Source organism: Rhyacophila brunnea, unplaced genomic scaffold (assembly GCF_057557595.1).
Source record: "Rhyacophila brunnea isolate RB1 unplaced genomic scaffold, BYU_Rbru_1.0 scaffold_17, whole genome shotgun sequence".
NCBI classification, from domain to species: domain Eukaryota; kingdom Metazoa; phylum Arthropoda; class Insecta; order Trichoptera; family Rhyacophilidae; genus Rhyacophila; species Rhyacophila brunnea.
In genome coordinates this window covers 12,442,406-12,459,604 of record NW_028232827.1, presented here as the reverse complement: position 1 = coordinate 12,459,604, position 17,199 = coordinate 12,442,406, and the positions used below count along the sequence as shown (strand labels likewise).

At 31.7% G+C, this 17,199-nt stretch overlaps 1 protein-coding gene across 1 annotated transcript in view; it reads right to left on the bottom strand.

Annotated features, from left to right (window-relative positions):
• Positions 1-17,199, bottom strand: part of Duox (dual oxidase) — a 247,583-nt gene that overhangs the window by 25,857 nt on the left and 204,527 nt on the right. The window contains 1 exon segment of the mRNA XM_085945005.1: positions 15,504-15,624. Within this exon segment, the coding sequence (XP_085801131.1) occupies positions 15,504-15,624 (121 nt within the window).

The window sequence follows — 17,199 nt, the reverse complement described above, 5'->3', positions numbered from 1 at the left end:
TGGCATCGTGTTCTGATATATTCTAAAAGTTTCAAATGTCTAGCTAGTCGGGAAGTTAGTTAAAAATCGATTGCAAGATTTGTACTAGATAAACAACCACCGGACAAACAATAATACGAGTTAAGAAAAACGTGGTAAAATAAAACAAATCGAAACTTTAGTTAGTTCTATAACGAAAGAACTAAAAATATCTTGTTCTAAGATAATGGCGTTTTAAAATTTTGCACAAATTCTCATTTCAATGTTAAAATCTCGATTTTTTAAGTAAATGTGTTTTTTTAGTTCAAATAAACTTGGCAATGCACAGTGGAATTGTACAGTTTAACCAATAATCAACCCAGACTAAGAATTGAATTAATGATTAATCCTAGAAAGGGTTATTCGATTTTATGACCCGTTGAAGAAAATTTTGATTATTTTTTTTATTGAATTATAAAGAAAATATCTTTTTATATCGAATGGCATTATTAACTCAAAACCTTGAAATTTTCAGTTGTTTCATTATATAACTAGGGTAGGTATCGAAATGTATTAACAATATCCATAAGTATTTATTTTTAACGTCAATCCATGGCAAAAGGCGATAATAATTAAAATAAGCAATATTTTTCTTAAATTATGCGACATCCACCTGTGGTGCCTTGCACAATCTATGTTGTTTATGTATTAAATTTGTTAAAAAATGAATTCATATAATTTAATAATTATCACGATAGGTTTCTTCCGCTTTGTCGGGGGTCCGAACCTGAACCCCCTTGTGTGCACGACTGCACTGACGGATGTGGTAAAAACCAAGCATTCCCAGTTAGCTTGTTTATTTGTGTAGGTAGTTCCGAGTATAGGTATCAGTTATTTATACATCAGTAATTTTAAAGTATCATTTTCGAATTGAGCAGGATACCAAGAGTGACACGACACAATATGCAGTGACGAATATGTTCTTATGAAGGTTCGTAATCCGCCACTTTTTTCGAAATCTCATTAAAAAGATTGACGGTATATGACTATAGTTTATCATTAACGAATGTAATATTTATATTAATAAATATTGTGGTATCACTGATCTAGTATACATACCTGTACGTAGATACAGTATAGTAAATACAAGCATATTAAAAAAACATTTATCACGCCGGGACTTGTCTGTCATAAAGATTTACGCCTACACATCTTACAAACATATTATTATTATAAATAATAAATACATTTTCGCGAAACACCTGCCCAGGTACCTACATGAGTGAACGCGCTAAAAGTGATTTATATTGGCCAAATAGACACAGGTAGGTGGGTATCTACTTCACTCTGACAACGTTGATTTTTTTTATCTAAGTTGATTTTGGCAATAATTTAATCATATTTATGTTTTGCGATATTTATCTGTAAATTATTGGTAACCGTAACCCCATAGATTATTTTGAGAATAAAAAATATGTACACAAAATTTTACAATAAACTTCCATTGAGTTATCTAAAAAAAGTGTATAGAAGTTTTACAACACATACACAGATTTAAATCAGTACCTATAACATTCTGTACAATAATTACTGGTTAAGTTTTTGTATTTATCTGTCCCGCTATACTTTTCATATACACATAGACTTGAAATTCGGTACAATGCAATGACATTAGGTACTGTTATTAAAAGTTGGGAGCGGTTTTGTACTGCAAACATTGGTCTGCATACAATGTTATTAAAAAAGATTGTTTTTGTTACACATCTTTGAACATAAATCTGGTGTAAATATAAAAAACATAATATTTTAAATGTAACTGTACACTAAAATGGGGTGAATTGGAGGGTTTTCAGATTTTCCATATTCAATGATTGAAAAACTAAATTCTCTTGCCAAAAGTTGTGTTTGCAATTCAGCAGTATGGTTTGGTGAATGGGAACACTCAATATTCACTCGCTATCGATATTTTACCAAAATTATGGTATGTTCCTATTTACCAGCGAAGCGGGGTGAATAGGAACACCGAATAAATAGAAAGGAATAACTACAAATTTTAATGATTAAATAATGAAACATTTATTTTTATATAATATCCTACATATTTGAATGCAAACAGTAGTAATTGTAACACTCTGAACTTTTTGTTCGGGTACCTATTCTCCACCGCATATTCACTCCGTTTTACGGTATTTTTAACCGTATCCGGAATTTTGTACGTAAAAAGTTCACGCAGTACGTGAAACATGAGTTCGTGTAACATTTAATCAAATGACGAGTTCTTCGTTGAACATTTCACCGTGGAGTATATTTTTACGTATGCTACAACATGTGAAGATGTCTTTACTATGTTAGATTAGGTTAGTGAAGGCCTCCGACTTCCTGACTAGCTCAGGCACTTGGAAGTGGAGGTTCATTAATGTGGAGGAACAGGCAGGAACCTCATGGACGTGGAGTAACCAAGAAGTCACGGGGCACAAAGTCAATTAAACACCAGATGAAATCTTCAGAACTCGTATTTTATTGTTATTAGAATATGTTTGGCTTTGTGGCATTCCTTCATCAAGGATTATAGTCCAAAAGTATCATTCACATTGGTATCGAAAGTCCCAAAGTTTATAATAATTAAAAGAAACTCGATTTATTGTTATTATCCATACACCACAATTAGTAAGAAACAAGAAAAGTCAAATCAATTAATATTCGAAGTTCACAGTTCGAAGTCTCAATAAACAAGAGTCAACTAATATCCGAAGTCACAAAAATAACCACATTTATCACTGATTAATTAAAAATTAATTCGAATATTATTATTTAATTATTTTTAAAATTAACTTGATTATTTATTATTAACTAGTTATTTAACGTTAACTTAATTATTTCTAATTAGTTATGCAGACGAGATCGTGAGGGTCCCGGGGCAACGAGCGTCGCCGAAGCGACCTCCGGAACCCACAAGTGACAAAACAGACTGCCTTTGGATTTAATAATCTTGCCTTTTTATCCGTTAGGGGTGGTTGTATTTCTTACAAATCCACACTGATCACCGATACCGCCATATGCTACACATTTATATAAGGTTGACGGATGTCAGACTATCAACCAAACATATAGCGATATCGATGTACATAATATGATTAATATTAATATTACTTAAATTACATTAATTCCTTAATTATCTTAATTATTTTAACTACTATATACTACCAACGCCCATCCATAAGTCCCCCTTTATTACCTCGTTAACCCTTGCATTACATATTAATTTACAATTTACAATACCTATTATAATAACAAATCAAATCTTATATTACATCTAATCTAATTTAATTAACCCCTTTATCCATTATATATCTAATTCAAATTTAATCCTATAACACTTTACCTTATATATACATGGTCCGTGACCGACTTATACATCCGCAGTTCACCCTGAGAAGTCGTGGGACCTGCCAGAGCAAACTGCGGGACTTATACCTATGTGTCATATCGTCTGTTTTTGTTCGGCTTTGTCGAGGGTCGTAATCATTACACCGGTGGCACATTGACTACCAGGGTCAAACCGAGCGGCTGGGGAGCACTACTCCTTATGGGAGCGCCCCCCACAGGGGCGGAAAATCATGTGTGTGTCATTAGGTTAGGGTTAATCTAATTGGAACAGTACTATTTGCAAATTATGGCCGCATTTTGTAAGATACGTACAAATGTATTCCACGGTGAAATGTTCAACGAAGAACTCGTCATTTGATAAAATGTTATACGAACTCATATTTCACGTACTGCGGCGCACGAATAAGTGTCCCACGATGAACTGCATACGTACAACTTACATGTAACCATTTTTAACATATATAACAAAACTAAATGAAACAGTGTAATAAACATAATATAGTGGTTAATATAAATAATTGAAAATTAAATTCTATTATTTATTAGGTAATTTTACTGGTTTAATTTTAATAGTTCGAACTCAATAAAAAAACTACCTACCGTATGTACAAAATATGTAATTATCTAGTTCTGAGATACGTACAAAAATATAAAATGATTTTAACCTCTAAAATATCCGTTCGTAAAAGTAGATCATTTAAAAAAAATATCATCGTATCAGAGGGAGAATCATCACCTAAGCGTTAATAATAAACTGTGTACATAATATTACAAAATAGACAAAAGTTTTAAGAATAAAGCATTCTTTTACATAATAAAATGGAAAAAAACTTTATAATTAGTATTCAAATCTCCCCTCGGCCCAAGATTATTTTATAGGATTTTTTAACCTACATATGTTTCTGAAAATATTCTATAATACTACATAGGCATGGCAGAAGACACTAATTCGAAAAAAATACATATTGAGTTAGTTATACCAAAATGTTCCTTATTTCAAACTTTACCGTGTGAAAACCTTAATAAATAAACAGTCTTTATTTTAAAGTCATCCTTTTTACGATTACTTAATAAACTCACATGATGGACCATTTCAAACATTTTAACAACTTCAAAGTCAAATTACTCAAAACTAGTATTAATTCTCCAGTTAGTGTGTTCTGCCAGAACAGAGACGTTATGTTTATTTTGTTCGCAGAAATGTTTCAGTTCGTTACATCTATTTTATTTTAATTTTTTTTAATCTCTACATGGATCTAATTATATTTATTGAGCTTAGGGATGGACCTGTCGCACTTTAGGATTTTGCATGGAGGCGGTGTGACTCCCTTGGGGCATATCTGCAAATTAAGATAACTTCAAACATACAGGGAATTACACTTTAATTTCATATAACATCGGGTAATATCTAGGAAATCATTAATAATTCATACTAACAATTTCTTTTATTCGTTGTAGACAAAAAATAAAGGTTAACTTATTAATTACCTAATGGCTTCTAATTATTCGGTAAGTATAAATATTCAAAAATAGGAAGTATCTTAATAAAAGTATTTTATTAATCTTTGGGAATAATTTAAAATTAGCAAGAAGTAAAAAATGCTCAATGGTAAGTATTTAAATAATATATGAGAAAGTATTTAAATAAGCACAGGGAATTATTAAAATGTTTAATGTCAAGTATAAATATTTGTGTGTCAGAAAAGATTAAAATTTGGGCAGAAATAATTTAATTGGCCGCTTTTTTAAATTTTCTAGGATAGTATTCTTTTCTGTCATTCTAACCAGGGTTATAACATAGACTAATATTCGAGTTAGTTGTATCATAGACAAATACCATAATCGTATATGGTTATGCTGTAGGTACCTTGACAGATGATAGTTGACTTCTTCAGCACTAGAAATCTAGAATAGTACTTTTTCTTTCTATTATAATGAATGTATCTAAAAAAATGGCTTCACAATTCAATGTGGATCTTCTGAGCAGGTTTCTTAAGAAATCCGTTCTAGCCATCAGCTGTAACTGTTGGTTCTATGCTCTGGGTACAACAGAATTAGTTTGTAATCAATTATTAATGTTTATTAAAAACTGTTTTCAGTAGGTATCTATACTGGGCTAATGACCATTGAAAATACATGCTCCATTATAGAATTATGTTGTATGCTTAGTGTGTATTATAACATATTTTTAACATTTAAAAAACAAGAAGACAGGTAGGTACACCAGATGTGTCTATTAAAGGTTTAATTTTGACATAAAAATAAAGAATAAGGCAGACTTCAGTTGTTTACAAAAAAAAATTCATGGCAACTTGAAGGGTCGCTTGGCTTGTCATGTCAACGGTGAACGGTGTGACCAGGTTATTGTAAATTTTATAAAAATATATCAATATTTTCCCCACAGCAAAAAATGCCTAGCCATTGTCGATCAATGAACATTCCTTTTATTTTGTAAATAAAATTATTTAGTATAATTTATCAATATCCGTAATTTTGATATATTTGGAATAAGTAAATAGGTATGTCTCAATTGTCTCGACATTAAAAGGTTCGTTATCTAAAAGATTTATATAAATTGTTTTATAATCGACATGCAAACCAGAGAGTAAGTAGCTATTTTATTTGAATTAATACTAATATCACATAAACTCATTCGATTGTCGATTTATTAGTTTGATCAATCATATTAGGTATTTTAATCTCAATCAAAATGTATGAAAAATTTGGTTGAATGAATAATATTTTACAATATATCATTTTTAATCAAATTTCACCTTAAAATGAGGTATTTTTTTTCATTATTACTTTCTTTAAAAATATTTAAGTATGTAAGTATATTAGATATAGGTTGAAATAGTCCATTAACTGTCACTTAACTTTAAGCTAATTAGTTATTTTGCACGTAATTTCAATTGAAGACAAATTATTCATAATTGTTTCAATAGAATTAATTTATGAAACAGGTTATTTCAATTAGATAATAATAGTTTAATAGGTATATTTTTAATTTCCATAATATTTATAAACCGTCAAATATCACAAAATTATTATAATTTGGGTTTAAAGTTATCGGAATTGAGGTTATCTTCTGTCATCTGTGTGATGTGCTCATATAATTATAGCTCTTTTTGTTGCACCTTTGATTACTTCTTAGTTGGTGTTATTTTAATAATCACAATAATGGTTATTTGTACCGAATATTCATGAATTTGGCGTGCGAACATAGACAAATATCCCTAACGGGCGAGATGGTAACCCTAAATTGCTATGCGTCCCATATAAAATTGTTTACTTGTCAAATTATCATAATAATAATGGATATATGTTTAATCTACTGACACGCGTAATTTAAATAATGATTATTTAGTTTTACAACTGATTTTTTAATATTATTACTTCCTCAAACATTATTTTACCCTCCACACTAAAACTGGCGTCCTTATTCTGACACTTCGAAATAAATACTTACCTATGATTAAAAATTCTGACACTTGGGATTTAAAAACTTTTCAAAATTGTCTATTAATACTTCCTTCAAAAATACACGCCTTACCTAATGATGTGGACAGTGAGTTCTTAGAATATTAATATTTTTTGTTAATCTGTGTATTATAGAGATAATATTTTTTAATTAGTTAAGTACAAAATCAAACGTTTACGGTGACTGGAAGGTTAAACATCGGAACGATTAGCTATGCAATATTTCAAAACAAATTTCAAGAATTAAATGCGGATTATAAATATTAATAAAACATAACTAATTCCGATTCCATCGACAAGTTACATACAGAGCTCGAATTGTAGTTGCGTAAGCCGGTACGGAGACCAAGTGTGCCACTTATATATACCTACACTGTTCCAGTTCGTAAAAATGCAATAAATCTGTCATCTCCATTTGACAATCAACAGCCGTAATTATTTTTATTCCAACTAGTACTTACTTTTCTCTTGGTGTCGACGGAGTTTCGTGACGAAATTGCATTACACCTCTCTATACTAGAATAATCATCGTATCAGATATTCAACGACTTGGACATTAAGTCACATATTCCAGAGGCTACTCACCCAAGATAATTGCTTTTTTGCTATGCGTCTGATGTTTTCTACTTTTTGCTATATTTAACCTTTCCCTTACCATGGTAAAAAAATTACGCCCGTTCCCATGCCGTCCACTCAGTGTCCCGATAGAAATTTGGCATTTTAAGGCATTTTAAAAGCTAATTGATTGCTTCAAAAGGTAAAGTATGTTTTTAAATACTGTTTAGTCATCGTTTAACATTTTATTCTGTGTATATTACATGCAATTATCTTATAATCGTGTATAATATCGGACATCGATAAAAGTACGTCATATCTAAGCCACGGCGTGTCTCGGTCTGTTTTAAATGGAACAACCAACATACGCTGCCATTTCACGGAGAGTGGGGGTGGCTAATTCATCCGAAGCGAACGAGGGATGTTATTAGGTAGGATAACATCTGTGTGGACTTGCGTTATCACGTTCACCACATAAAATAATAGTTATAATTTTGCAATATCGATTCCCTATATAATTTTAAAACACTGTGATCTTAGTGTATCATGTTATTAAGTATTTTTAAAAATCGTATTTTAAAACACATTAAAATAATATACTTGCATAAGAACAATTAATCAAGAAAAATTTTCCGATTGATCGTATAGTTTCCACTAAATATATTTTAATATCTTGTTTCTTATGCTGAAATAATACACATTAATAAATATAAATCACCACGCTACTTGAACTTCTACGCACGTATTAAGTCTATACCTCTAAGACTATAGATATATCTTACCTACTTTTAGATAATTTCCCAAGTATAACCTAGTATATAAAAAAAAATACTTATAATTTTGCAATATCGATTCTCTGATTATAATCTATAATATAAAAATCAATATTTGTTAGTTTGTTTGTTCGTATTTTATGCGCTGCCATACCGTTCATCCGATTGCGATAAGACTTTGTCATCTTATTGCTTGCACTTGCGCGCAGATTATAGACTATATCTTATACATAAAAATGAAAGTCTGTCTGTCTGTCTGACCTATGCGTTCCTATACCATTCATCCGATTGCGATGAAATTTTGGTGAATTGATGTGTGCACTACGGGTGCGAGTCATGGACGCTAAATGTGAAAGCAGCTGAAATGGTGGATTGCTTTGAGAGAAAGATTTTTAGGCGGATATACCGTCGCTATAGGATTTGTTTCCCGAATAGACCAAATGTCAATTTTTCAGGAGACGAAAAACAAATTTCATTGTCGTATATTGAAATATCAGTAGATGTATCAATCATTCTTTCTACACTGTATGATTGCAACATTATCTAAGAATAGATTCCAAGAATAATATACTGGTATAAATCAGTAAATGCACAGAAAATGCGTTTTATTTACAAGTACTCGTTGTGGATATTCGGGAAATTTTTAGCGCTCTCTCAGAATAATGGATATTCGGGACAAAACATGGACGTTCGGGACTTAAGACCGTAGCGTATTGCTGCACGGCCCACGGATTACTGAGTGGTTAAAAAGTACGCACCCCAAATGTTATATTTATTTACACGATAATTGGTAATGATTACTTTTTCTATTTAGATACCTAATGATCGTAATAACCCAAGTTCTTAGGTAATAATAACATGCGGCATTCGCTTTTTTCGGTTTTTTTCGTAATAAGTAATAAAATAGTTTTTAATAATCTTTTTTTTTATTCAACGAATAATTCACAAGATTTAAGCATGTACCATTCTAATTATTGAACGAACATAGTTTTGAAAATCACTTCTGAGAAAATATATTAAAACCAAAAGAAGAAATCTTTTTGAAAAAAGTAAGACACCCGGCAGGAATCGTCCCTGCATCTCCTGGGTTTACGACCAAGTCCACGAATTATCCACTATGCTACGAGGTGACATACTTATGACGACAAACTTTAGCTATTGGCCTGTTAATACCTGCTCATCACTATTCTTCAAAATCAAGCGACTATTGGCGATCGGTTTTTGTTTATTAAATAAAAGTAGGTATCTACTACTTCAATTACTAACCGACGTCACGGATTTCTCCAATATTTTATGATGGTACTTACTCGTACTTGCTAACAATTTTATATTAATACTTTTTCAAAAAAAAAAAAAAACTATGTATATTTATCTGTATAATATTATACCTATATATTTCTATACTTAACAATTAAACTTATTACAAACCACCAAATAAATATTATATATTTACTATTGGAATGACAACACAAAATAATAGCATCTATAAATTATTTACCATTGGCTGCTAATATTAGGTAGGTACCAATATCCTAAGTATATAATATTCACCAAATAAATAGTTACTAACATACATATTAAATTAAATTAACTATAAGCGCATTCAAAAATAAATCATAGCATCGCCTTTATTTTCATAGAAATACCTAGATTAAAAGTAAAATAAAGACAAACAATGTTTGATTAATAATAATTTGAAATAATAATTATTTTTTACGTCATAGTAGTTGCCGCGTCATACTGTAGAATTCATATAACCGTTGGGATTTTGTGTCATTTATCAAAACAAAATGCAGTTATTTAGGTTAAAATACTCACTTCCATAACTTTACTATAAGTTCAGGGCAAACTGGTTATGTATTAGCTATAAACAATCTCTTCAAATTAGATGAATTCACTATTAAAACAATAGTAACTTTAAAAACAATATCAATAAGACGAAATTTGAAAGAGGATTCCAGACGGTCGAAAAATATGAAAGTGGGCGTGATTGTTTTAGAGCTAGACAGCATGAATGTGGGAGCGAGATGCACAGCGTCAGCGCGGTTTGATTGGCTAAAAGTCATATTCGGGAAATAAAAACTCAGCCAGAGATTTATTTCGACCGAAATTAACTTGGATATTCAGGTACGAATAGTTGGACATTCGGGAGAACAACACGGAGTAATTGTAACTTAACATGGCGTATTCGGGTTTTTCAAAAAAATATCTCTGTTCCTAGATAAAAAAATATTTTTTTTATAAATGATTTCGGTAGAGTTCGATAAAAGAAATTGAACTGCATTAAAATGTCGATTTCGACAAAAATGGATATTCGGGAAACAAATCCTATAGCGACGATACGGAGCCATGAATGATGATGGGGAGTGGAGAATTAGGTACAACACGGAACTATACCGCTTATACCAAGATTCAAAACTCTCCAACTTCATAAAACTCCAGAGGCTAGGCTGGGCAGGCCATGTCCAGCGCATGCCTGAGTCGCGGATACCGAAGAAGATCCTCGAAGGAAACCCAGGAGGGAAAAGGCCAGTGGAAAAGCTACGCACACGATGGGGTTACAAAAGATGCCAACCAGATACTAAAAATCAGGAACTGGAAAAGACGTGCGGAGGACCGTTCCGGCTGGAGGACAGCGGTGGAGGAGGCCAGGGCTCGACTTGAGCTGTAGCGCCATCGAAGAAGAAGAAGATGTGTGCACACCCGCAAAGGTTTCTGAATTAGAAAAACTATCTTCTACTTCTTCATTATACCTTCTTTTATTCATAATATGGTTCCTATACCATTCATCGGATTGCGATGAAACCTTCGCCAGTTGTTGTGGCAACACCTGCAAAGGTTTCTGAATTAGTACAACCATCTTCTTCTTCTTCGCCGTCTTCATTCTATATTCTTTTATTCGTATGATTCCTATACCATTCGTCCGATTGCAATGAAACTTTCGTCAGTTGTTGTGCCCACACCTGCGAAGGTTTCTGAATTAGTACAACAATTTTCTTCAACCTTTTCTTCTATTCTATCTTCTTCTATTCTCATGCGTTCTTATACCATTCATCCGTTTTTTAATTCAACATTTTTATAATAAAATAATATTATTTGGTACTTATGACATTAAAAGCAAAATTAATAATTAGTAGGTAATCTTAAATGTATAAGTCCTACCTAACTAAAATTCACAGATTTCAGGGACATAATAACATGGAGTTAATGTTATAGTATAATAACTACATGTAAATGCAACAGTTTCAATATAATTAATTATTTAGACATGTACCTACTCACTAATATTATTTTGTATAAAATAAAAAAGATAAAAATAAATCTCAGTAAGCAATTATTCATTAGACGTAACCAACTGAAAGAAATCATAGTGTTTCGTACCACGAGAAAGTCGTGTATACTATTGAAAATACTTAAAATACTTTCTGCGACTATTGTATACCTACATACATACTATTGTATACCTACATACATTCATAAACAAAAGAATATCTAGTTGTATTTGAAATGCATGTCCTGACTAAATATTCTTTTCGGGCATAAGTTATTATTAGTAATTTATAACTACAATATAATTTATTATAGAGGTAGAATATGCAAGTACTCATAGGCACAAAGGCAAGCCGACCGCTTGCTGTGCGTTTTTGTGCAGGTCACTCGAGGTAGGTATATTTTCAAATGCACATGTTCCACAAACTGATGTAAACTTTACAGACCTTGTAAATAAGGGTTTGTATTCTTCTAAATCTGGGTAAAAAGGTTTTTATGACTTGCCCGAGATACCGGGAATTTCCAGTAAGTGTTTGGGAATAAACGCCATATGAAGCAAAGTTAACATGATAAAATGAACACTAATAACATTACATTAAGGGTTATTTTAGTATATTATCGTCAGATGCAGTGAACATTTTAAACTTCAAGGTTCGTTATATTATGGGATGTTTTATACGAGCGCATCAGTCATATAATTAAATTGAACAAACACATAAATTGTTCTTGCTGTTCTAACAAATAACATTTTATAATAGTGTCTCACTTTGCAAAATTATTATGTGGGTTTCTCTAACGTATATCTTTTTACATAGCCCTATCACTGTCGTGTCAATATCGATCAGACTTTGGAAATTGATTAATTTTATATAGAAAACATTCAATTAAACTACTTGTGCATTTTTATTTTTACGCATAAGAATTTTATCTACAAATAGCTAAAAGTAGATTTTTCTGTATATAATAATAAATGGGGTATCCATGATTTAAGGGCCTAAATAAAGTGCGAGTCCTTCATGGCAACGGGAGTGAAGAATTGATATAATTCATTTTTTTGTAGCGGAAAATATAGCCAAATTAACGGCTTTCTGTGTTTGACTATAGTTATACTTGGTGAACTGATCAGCCCTAATCAAGAAAATCTAGAAAATCTTTAGTGTCACAGTTCGACTTTATAAATTAATACGGATATAATTTAGCATCTGGCCGCCCTATAAATATTTGGTATGCAGCCAGTGATTATCCTTACTATAATATCTATAAAATTTAACAAAACAACGTATATTGTAAACACACATTAACTTATATTTCTTAACCTCGTGCAAGCATCCCAGAGAGTGCGAGATGGCATGAATGATGCACAATATACTATTTGTGAATTTGTACTATAAATTTGAAAGTAGAAATTTTTTTATTGGCAGACCTACCCACTTGGATTATGAAATTTTAGGTGGCCGATAAGACAAGATTTTTTTAAGAAGAAAGGCAAAAAATGATCTCGAATTTGAATGCTATTATTTTTGTAGTATGGACGAGTATTAGTCGTATATTTCTTCAACATGCTAGGAAGAAAGATAATGCTATTTTTGCTTGTTAGAATCGCTGAGTATTTTTCGAGAATTCCGTTACGTGCATGAGAGTTTCCAAGCCGAGCGCTGAACCACACAATATTATTACGACTATTGCGACATTGTTTGATTAAAAATGCGTATTGAGAAAAATATCTTTGATATCTAGAGCAGGCTTAGCATTTGTTAAATATTAATAAAAAAATAATTACATACGCTTATATTAAATGCAACTGATATTATCGCAGAAATATTTTATTTATACATTAATTAAATTAAGTTAGACGAGCGAGGATTTATTTGTAATATTGATTGGACACTTCTCTAATAATGTCACTTATTTTTTTTTAAATTCCAACCTAGTTTTTTTGATAACATGTCATGTAACTGTTCATTATGTAAATATTTTTTTATATACGCAATCCAGTCGTACATTACTGTTGTATGTTCAATAATTTAATTATAAATTCAAATCTAATAATAAGCGTGCTGGTTTTAAAATATAAATCGCACCATAATAATAAATGCTTCGCAATAAATAATAATATTGTATCATGTAGTTCTAATATTCGACTGCAGTTGGTATCTATTAATCAGGGATTTTCAAGGCAGCCTTGGTACTCTTATATTTTATTTATACATTTTGGGTGACAGGTGTGTGGAGGAGATGATGAAGTGATCTGATGAGTGACGACTTGTAGTTGCTGGTGGAGATGGCAAATTTATTTTCTGATAGACAAGTGCAGCATAGGTATATAAAGACAATAATCTAAAATATAAAAACGAGTAAGATATTTAGCCCGAGTCTCGGCGATACTGACTGACTGATAATATGGAGTAATATTTACACGACCAAGATAAAAGCGGAGTGAGTTTCATTCTATTTATTGAACACCTCACGATTTTATAATGCTAACACTGAGTATCCCATGTTCTTCGGTGAAAAAAAAGCGTTTTTGCATAATAAATATTACTTAGGTAAAAAATCTTATTTTCAAGTGGTAACCCACGATGGCCGAGTGGCTTAAATGCCGGCCTATAGAGTCGAGGGTCCCAGGTTCGAATTCTGGGTCTGGCTAGTACACATATTGTTTTTCAATGTGTGTTTGAGTCAGAGTATGGACCTAATAGGTTGAGCAAGTGGCTGACATCCATTTCTCGTAAAAACAAAAATCTGTCAATACAAACCTCCACTCTGTGGAGGCTCATATGATCCTATTAGGATCGGACATGGTCGAAAGAAAAGAAAGAAGAAATTAAATTCGTATGCTAAGAAAATGTATGCAATAAACAATCTTATTTTAGCCGTCAGCGTTTCTCAGTGAGTAAACACTAACCGATACTGCTGACATCCTGTGAAAATGTATATTAAAACAATTAAATAATAAATGTTCACGATCGATTCGTATGTCACGGATTTTGCTGACAATGCTTGGTTATCACAGGACTCGTTGATCGCTACAGATCTCCCCCCTTCCAGCAATTAGGAAGTTATACATGTTAAAATATCAATTAATTGGATGGGATATGAAAATGGAACGTTTTGGTACCGCTGACTAGACGCCAGGATAACTGGACGATAGGACAAGTGAGCGACGGATATTTAGGCGATTACGATTTGAACTACGAGTATCAAGTAGATAGCAAGTCTAATTGTTATAATAATCTACCTATAATAAAGAGAGGTTTAAGTTATTGCAACTTCCTCATGTCGCTGTTGTGATTTCACATTCCAATCTTGCACTGAATTGCTGATTGTTAAATAATATTAACAATTTAGTTGTTATTCTGCAAATTTCCCAAAGTAAGTACCTATATCAATGAATACAGCCGAAATAAGCCTTAACATCCTTCTATAGAGATGGAGTCTAAATGTACATATGAAATTGACGCAAAAAAGGACCAAGTACTGATTAAATTATCTACAAGTGACTACGTATTAATTGTATGTTCATTTTTAGAGAATTCCAAACGACTGCTATGATATCTATTTGCTAATTTGCAGAGTGTATAAAAAGACAATCCACCACTTCGGCATTATTACCTTTTTAGTTGAAAAATACTCTAATATCTGTGTAAAATCGTTTATAAGTGCACTCGTGTAAGTAATTACCATGAACATTAAAAATGGCCACTATATTGCTTGAATAAGAAACCCGGAATAGTAACTGAGCGATGTTCATATTTGTGGAGATTACCAACTTAACCATGCTTCACGTGCTAGCTAAATAGTTTCAATAATTGTCATAACACAAATAAACTATAGGGCTCTTTTATTTTATGGTCCAAATTATTCGATTAAAAAACGGTAATTAAACAATAAAAAAATAAGTAAACAGGGTAAAATCTAATCTGAAACACAGAAAAATAACTGTGTTTTTAAATATTATTTTTGCGTGATGCTTGTGTGATTAACTTCATCTGGAATATCCATCGATATACAACTCACATAATAAAATAAATAGCGTTTTTTTTTTCAATATATTAGATGAAAAAATTATATTATACTCACAGAAAAGCCTTTCTGGACTTAGCATTCTCATGTACTGTGGCACAGGGTTGTTGAAGAGAGGCACTCGCATGGTGTTCCGAACTGGTAACTTTCCCGATGGATCGCTAAGAAAGGTTCCATTCTGAAAACATATTTATTTATTTAAATATGAAACCAAATTATATCAAAAACTTTATTTGCTACCAGTAGGCACTAAAACAAAAAACAATCGCATTGTACATAGACTTAATATCGCACAGGTCGTAAAGCTTTGCAGACTAATTAAATGCAATGATACATTATTGATTAGGTACATAACAGAAGAGAGGAAGACATTTTTTAATTTTACATTCGTCATAAATCGTTATTATTTTATTACATATGTGTTCTAAATAGTTTGCTTAGAAAAAATATTAAAACATAATATTAGACACAATTTGTTCGTATAAATATTCGTATATATAGTTTTTGATAACGTCATTATAAGATAAGCGGACGAAACCAGTCCTGATCATAAATAATTTTTCAAATAGATTAGGAAAATACTTTGATAGGTAGGTATTTTGATTTATTTATAATAATGAAACATTTAATAATATATGTTGTTCTGTATTAATGTACAAGCAATCACCCACGGCTTAGTCCGCGTGAAATAAGAAAACAGTAGGTATATATAATACTGATGTAGCCACAGAACAGATTAATAAATATAATTTCGTTTGACTATACCCCCAATACAGTACATTTTAACGCAGGATTTTGAATGTGTGAGTGTCCTACGAAAATGAACCACACATTATTTATAGACGTGCAATAGTGTGTGTTGCAACCTTCAAATACACCAATATTGAATGAGCGTCAGTGCATAAGCCGAGAATAATTGTCAGTAGGAATGACAAGCGTATTCTTGGGTATTTATGTTCCCATTATTTCTGTGCATCCCTCGCTAATGGTGGTCGATAGGCTAGGCGCGAGGAAACAGTTCTAACCCAGAATAGGTCATGACTGCCACCATGTAGGTAATTGACAGGCGTATATGAATTTAAATTCTTTATGACAAATTGTATGTTATATTTAACGCCTTTGGTAACAACAAATCAATTTATGATTACCTAAGGTAGTGATTAAAATTGGAGTCTAATTCGTTTTTCATTCGATACCCCAAGGGGAAATAGTCAGTTTCCTGGATGGAGCATAAAATAAATAATAGGGTTTGTCAACGCACTGTATATAGGACACGTTGAAATGTGGCCGCCAAAAGCTACATGGATGTAGTCGCGACTACTCCGCTGCTATGCATGCAGTAGGATTTGGCAATACGCTACCGGGCTATGGCACCATTGATAATAATAAAATACTTACTAGTTTTATAATCTTTTAATTGTAATTAATTTATTATTGCTCTCATTTTATTAGTATGTCAATAAACTTTGAAATTTAACGCCATTAAAGGCAGTTTTACAGTATTTTAATTTCGATTTATCTTTACCGCTCTTTCCGGTGCAATTAAAAATATTAATTTCGCTTAAGAGCACACCGGTAGCAAGGTTACGCCATAAAGTTATAACAAAATATTTGATAATAAGTAATAACATTATTGTAATCAGAAAATTTATGAAGTTGTACGGACGTGGCCAAAATAATGACGAGTTGGTAGATTAGAATCATATCCACAAAGCAAAAATATTACAATACGTCGGTAAGGTGTGCCGAATTC